This window comes from Ixodes scapularis, unplaced genomic scaffold (assembly GCF_016920785.2).
Source record: "Ixodes scapularis isolate PalLabHiFi unplaced genomic scaffold, ASM1692078v2 PGA_scaffold10__122_contigs__length_95168666, whole genome shotgun sequence".
In the NCBI taxonomy this organism is placed as follows: domain Eukaryota; kingdom Metazoa; phylum Arthropoda; class Arachnida; order Ixodida; family Ixodidae; genus Ixodes; species Ixodes scapularis.
This window is the reverse complement of record NW_024609836.1, coordinates 36,388,407-36,394,976: the sequence shown is the minus strand read 5'-3', so window position 1 is coordinate 36,394,976 and position 6,570 is coordinate 36,388,407. Positions and strand designations below refer to the sequence as shown.

The 6,570-nt window shown below is 49.4% G+C and overlaps 1 protein-coding gene across 1 annotated transcript; it reads left to right on the top strand.

Moving 5' to 3' along the window:
- Positions 1 to 275: 275 nt before the first annotated feature.
- Positions 276 to 6,360, top strand: LOC120837936. The gene is made up of 4 exons (XM_042288530.1): positions 276 to 390; positions 489 to 1,254; positions 1,361 to 2,081; positions 6,331 to 6,360. Exons 1-4 carry the CDS (start codon positions 276 to 278, stop codon positions 6,358 to 6,360), a joined length of 1,632 nt encoding a protein of 543 aa, XP_042144464.1.
- Positions 6,361 to 6,570: the final 210 nt, after the last annotated feature.

Sequence of the window (6,570 nt, the reverse complement as noted above, 5' to 3'; positions counted from 1 at the left end):
CGGCTGGAATGGGGGAAACCAACGAGAAGAGCCTCCCGACGCCTCGAACGACTCGCGCGCGCATGCGCAGTGGCGCCACCGATGCGTTCAAGGACGAACCGTTCGCGTGGAAACGACCTGCTAAAACTCCCTAATATGTTGGTGTCCCTCTAGATGTTGCTATTTTATTTTTCAATTTCCCTCTTAAAAAGAGCTGTCCCCCTGAAAGCATTGTTGTCCCCTCTAAAATCAGAGGGACAGCGTTTTTTATGAGAGACCGGTTTTAGAGTGTACCAATGATGAAACCGCAACTGAAACCGAATGCGAGAGTGCACACCCACCCGGTCCGTCGTCGTCAGGACAACCCTCTGCAGCAGAACCAAGAGAGGACAGAAGTGCTCTCCGAAAACAGTTAGCGTTGTTTCACCTCAAGATTACAGAGCAGTTAAAGCTAGCCCATAGCACTGCTGATGAAATCCTGCGAGTGATGAGAAACGTTGTTCCCAAAGTTTTTGAAAGTGTGGCGGACCAAACCCGAGAGGTCCTCGAGAGGGAGAATGTCACCGTGTCAGTGAGGGAGAAATTGGCTTCTCTTCAAAATTCTGAAGGCATTGTCGAGGACATCTTCTCGGGGATCCAGACAACCTACCTCAGAAAGAAGTATGTGATGGAGAACCTGCCTTACACAGATCCTTTGGTGATGCCACTTCAAACAGACAATCAAGCATTGCAACACACTATGTGCTACATACCAGTTTCACAACTGCTCAGCAACCTGCTATCATGCCCCGGCATCCTGGAAAGCGTAATGCAGCCCATAGAACAGCCTGAGGTGCTTCAGGACATCAATGATGGAGACTTCATCAGCCAACACCTGCAGCACATTGACAGTGGGACACCCACAATCTTCCTCCTCCTGTACTCGGATGAGCTTGAGCTGAGCAATCCAATGGTGCAGCAGCTGGGTCGCATAGGATTCTGGTTGTCTACTTCTCGATCATCAACATTCACCCAAGGCACCGATCGAAATTATAAGGCCGTGCATCTTCTGTTGCTTGTCAAGTACCAAGACGTTAAGAAGTATGGCTTGGATCGAGTTCTTGCTCCGCTCATCCAAGACTTAAACCATGTCCATGAGTATGGTGTGCATGCACCAGGGAAGTATTTTAATTTGTTGACAGTCGCTTTCACCGGAGACAACCTCTCCATGCACAGAATGGCAGGCCTCCAATGCTGCTTCAGCAGTGGTCGCATATGTCGTTTTTTCCTTGCTCGGTACGGGCATCTACATAAGCTTCTCTCTGAGGCCAACTGCAGGACACAAGAGCCACCTGAAAGCATTTGCTCGCAATCCAACACAAAACGGACCTCTGTACGGCAGATCTGTCGTTCCAGCACTTCAAAGCCTAACAGAGTTTGACATCACAACACAATTCCCTCCAGATGCCATGCATCACATTTTGGAAGGGGGAATGGGGCTTGTCATGCAGCATGTCCTGCGAGGTCTGATTCAAGATGGCATGCTTCAGAAATCTGATAACAAGGTAACAAGCTTCAACTGTGGCTTCCATGACAAGAAGGCCGCCCCTCTTGCACTAAAGGATCAGTTTCTGCAAGGAAAAGCCAACCTGAGAGGTACGGCAGCTCAAAAGTGGTGTTTATTCAGGCTCCTTCCACAGATCTCCGGAAAATCTGTGCCCGTCAACAACCCACACTGGGAAGTTTACCTGGCCTACAGACATTGCATCGATATAATCCTGGCAGAGAATATTCCACGAGACTGCATTGCTTACCTGCAGGTGAAAATCCAAGGATTTCTGGATTCCTTCACGTCCCTTTACCCATCCGTAACAGTCACCGCAAAGTTGCACCATCTGCTGCATTACCCGAGCTCCATACAGAAGTTTGGCCAGCCCCGTCGCTACTGGGGAATGCGGTCCGAGGCAAAGCATGCATACTTCAAGGCCGTTGCCTCAAATGTTCGGAACTTCCGTAACATCTGCCGAACACAGGGCATACGGCATCAGCTGTTGCAAGCTTACGAGCTGTCTGGAAAGCTTTTTGAAAGCTACATTAAAACAAGAGGGTCTGCTTGGGTCAAGGTGACGAGCCTCTCAGAAGAAGAGCAAGTTGCTGTCTCCGTCATCACATCAGATATCACCCCAGGTAGCGCCGAGCTCTGGGCCAAAACTTGGCTTTTGTCTGGGAGTTTAGGGAATTGAAATGCCCGAAGAAGCCAAAGTAGAGCCAAACATGACCTCCCTTGGCAACAGTCTGGGTATTTTGGCCCTAATTCGCCAAACAAGTGCCAAACTTAGGCTTCACTTTTTGATAGTTCGGCTGTCATTCGGCACCTTCGGGCCAAAATCGCCACAAATGTGCCAGAGTTAGGCTTACTACCTTGTTGCTCGGTTGACATCTGGCATCTTTGGGCCCAAGTCGCCAAACGAGTGCCGAAGTTAGGCGTAGCTTCCCGATAGTTTGGCTGTCATCTGGCAGCTACGGGCCAAAGTTGCCAAACAAGTGCCAGAACTAGGCTTACTGCCTTGAAGTTCGGCTGATGAGGTATTTGATGTACGCGGGGGGTCTTCAACCTAATTAAATAGAAATCAAGTTTTCTTCGGCTGGCCAGTTTATCTTATTTTGGTTGTATCTTGATTTCTCCAGTCCAAAGGTTGGCTGAATGTTTTGACACGGCTGAACCAGGCTTTGCAAACGCAAATTGTGCCGGATGTTGTACTCGCGCGTAGGTACACACGCCAATATCGGGACGCGCCGTCAGACTGGTTCGACATTAAAGGCGCGTTCCCACCGGCGATGCGATCTAGTCGCGCGATAACTTTCATCGCACAAACAACCATCGCGGGCAAAAAGCGACGCGATTTGAGCAGTCGCTTCTCGACCCGACATTTTTGCGATGCGATCTAGTCGCGGAGCGGCTGAGCCAATCAACGGCGTTCGGAGCGAGAGTTTTCGCGAAACGACTCGCCAACGAAGGCGTTGGACTCGCTCATCGCACGCGCCGGTGTGACCATCTAATTTTTTTTGCGATGCGATCTAGTCGTATCGCGCGACTGCTTACATCGCCAGTGGGAATGCGCCTGACGGCGCGTTCACACCAGTGATGCGATCTAGTCGCGCGATAACTTTCATCGCAAAAGCGACCATCGCGGGTAAAAAGCGATGGGATTTGAGCAGTCGCTTGCTGACCCGACTTTTTGAGATGCGCTCTAGTCGCGGACAGGCTGAGCCAATCAATGGCGTTCGGAGCAAGAGTTTTTGAGAAGCGTCTCGCCAACGAAGGCGTTGGACTCGCTCATCGCGCAAGCCAGAGTGATCATTTAATTACTTTTTTCTTTGCGATGCGATTTAGTAGCATCGCGCGACTGCTTACATCCCCGGTGTGACTGCGCTTTTACAAAAAGTGCTGCCATCGTGCTAGCGGTGTATTGCAAAAGCGAGCGTTGCTCTGGGTGTGTCTTGCATTGTGATTGAACACTGTCAAATCATAGCGATAACAAAGAGCGGAAACGACCGGGGCTCCGTGTCGCGGCTTCCGCATCACACTTGGGGATTTAAAATGAAATCCCGGAACTTGTACTATTTTAGCGTGTTGGTGCTTTTAAAACATTTAGAAAGTGGAGACACATAAGGGACGATACCGACAGGACAATCTTTCAACTTCAACAACATTTATTTTCGGCTTCAAGCTCAAAGCCCGCCCGCTCCGTGGGAGTACCGGAAAGGGAAATCTTGGGGGAAGGAGAGGAAGCGGAGGAAGTGTACGCGATCTCCTGTCCTGCGGGGCCAGGTTCATCGGGCAAACGGGCGATGCGTCAACGACCGACTCCGAGAACATCAAATGGACGCCGAAAGAGCTGCTTTGTATTCTCAGCACCCGATCGTCATTTGCGAGAGAAAATGTCCCTGCTGCGCTCCTAATTTCGTCGGCACGACAGCCATGGGAGGCCACTGCGAGCGAGTCGGGAGGGGATGGCGACAAGCCCGCAAGACATAAGCACCCCTTCCATTTCGCTTTCAAGAAAGGAGATTATCTTTCTGAGGCCCACAATGGAAGCAGAACGCTGACAGACTAGGAAAGGCGACAAGGTCACCGGAAAAAGCAGCCTTTCCTCTCATGCGTTGTTGATGCCCCTTCGACCTCGCCTTTTGCAAATCCTCCCCACCTGCCTTTGTGTCTTCGTGTGGCTGTCAGCGAGCGGGCACATCAAAAGGGTGGAGCGAAACGCGTGACCCGGCGTGACCTCTCTACGTAGGGCGCGTAGAACGAAAACGTTTGGACGAAAATTTGTCACGTGACTCTCCCTGTCACGTTGATAGGATCTCTGGGGCTGCGGTTTTCGCCGTTTACCTAGTTATAGAAATAGGCGGGCCACGTAGGTCCGGTTTTCGAAATGCGCTCTTCAGTATTCTGTTGCTTTCGTGCGTTGCAGACGCGGCCGTGTTTTTTTCGTTGTAAACGGCCGGAATACGTCAATGAACATTTTTCGGTAACAGCCATTTTTTTCACCGGAGTTCGTGGAATTCTTGTGATGTGTTTGTTGGATACGCTTCGACAAAAACTGCTCTTCGCCGACGACGAGACTTCAGTTGAATGTGCGCAACCTTCTTTCTCGAGTGTGTTTCTGGGGTGCCCTGAGTTGGATCTATTAAGGATTACATGATATCGCTATTTTATTAGTAAGTACACTGCAAGCATGCTTCTGATAGTAGTCCTGCTTTCCCCTCAATCTCCGCGGTTTTTTGTGTGATGAGGTTTGCTTGGCATGAGGACAGGGTTAATTCTACTTTATAATTTGCTTTTCGTTTTACAGAAAAGTGTGACTATTGTAAATATGTCGAGAATACACTGTGTGTAATGATAGCGGTTTAATAAACTCCTGAGAGCGATCGAAAAAATTTTGTTTGTCCGTACATGTGATTGGATATGCAACAAATGATATGCAACGTACACATACTTGCACGACATTCGGCCAATACAGAGCAGACGCATCGTAGAGTATTCACACATTATTGCGCGAACGCTAGGCCGGGGCAAAACGGCTCTACGGCAATACCTGCCGGATATCAAACGGTGGTGCAACACTGGGCATTTGAGCGATATTGCAACCGACTTTCGGCCGGTACTGGCACGATACCACAAAGTATTGCCCTGCTGCTTGGGAACGGAAGTGATGACATCTGACCATCGTGTTCCCAGCGCTTATTTAGTTTAATTCTCTTCTGGGGCGCGTGAAAGAGCACTTTTTTGACACACCAGAGATATTCCAAACTTGGGCAGGCCTCTCCGCTTTCTTTGCCACTTTTGGCACTTATTTTTCACTTCAGTGGGTAGCCAGAGAAGAGCCAAACTTCGGCATGCCTCGAATCACCAAATTAAGATTTATTGCGGCAGTTATGGCTCAGGTCTGGCACTCACTTTGGCAGAACTGTGGCGCACCAGGGTAAGGCCAAACTTGGTGTGGCCGAAATACCCAAATCAGGCGTTGCTCTGGCAGTTAGGGTTCAAGTCTGGCACTTACTTTGGCAGAACTGTGGCGGACCAGAGAAAGGCCAAACTTGGCATGTCTGAAATACCCGAATTAGGCGCTGCTTTGGCAGTTATGGCTCAAGTCTGGCACTTACTTTGGCACAACTGTGGCTGGCCAGAGAAAAGCCAAACTTGGTGTGACCGAAATACCAAATTAGGCGTTGCTCTGGCAGTTATGGTTCAAGTCTGGCACTTACTTTGGCAGAACTGTGGCGGACCAGAGAAAGGCCAAACTTGGCATGTCCAAAATACCCGAATTCGGCGTTGTTTTGGCAGTTATGGCCCAGGTATGGCACCAAATATGGCGCTCCTCTGGCGTTCCAGAGAAGAGCCAAACTTTGGCATGCCCTAGGATCGCCCAACTACGGCTACAGTTAGGCACCGTACTTTGGCACTCATGATTGCCATGGTGCAAAATCCTAACAGCGCCAAAGTTGGGCCGTTATGTTTGCCAGACCTTCGGCCAAGTTGGGCATTCCACTGGCGTGCTACCTGGCACCGTTTGCTCTGTGAAGACTGCTAGCACCAACAGCTGCACATACCGTCTGAGACATGTGTTCGTCTCCGAAGTGTAGAATGACACCCCAAAGTTTCTGCAAGTGGAGAGGCTGCTGGTGATGAGTGGTGTATTAATTCTTTGTAAACGCCTGGAAACTGTGCGTTTCTGCAATCACAGGTGCTCCTACATTGTCGAGAAATGTGTCGATGTTAGGCAGTGATGCCAGACAACCATTTCGACTTTAGGCTACTTGACCTGTACAATGCGGGAACTTTCTATGAGATTGTTCCTCACTTTGCAGTTTTGCAAGTTTGAGGACATTCTGCTGTGAGAAACAACATTCTAAAGGGTAAGTCAAATAGATTGTCGGCTCTTTGAAGGAACTACACAAATTATTTTCTTTGTGTAGCGAGGTAAGATTTTCTGCAGTGGTGGTGAAAGATAGTGCATTTTGTGTATCAACGTTTTAAAGAAAAAACTTACCCGAGTAAAATATAAACAAGAGGAGTGTGAATTCGCTACCTACGGCGTCCGTCTGCTA

Bases quoted from the DNA above. Each gene is read 5' to 3' on its own strand.
- LOC120837936 (XM_042288530.1), top strand. From the start codon at position 276: ATGATGAAACCGCAACTGAAACCGAATGCGAGAGTGCACACCCACCCG. The intron at 1,255-1,360 runs GTACGGGCATCT...TCTGTACGGCAG, and splicing joins TGTCGTTTTTTCCTTGCTCG to ATCTGTCGTTCCAGCACTTC. The intron at 2,082-6,330 runs GTGACGAGCCTC...CTCACTTTGCAG, and splicing joins GAGGGTCTGCTTGGGTCAAG to TTTTGCAAGTTTGAGGACAT.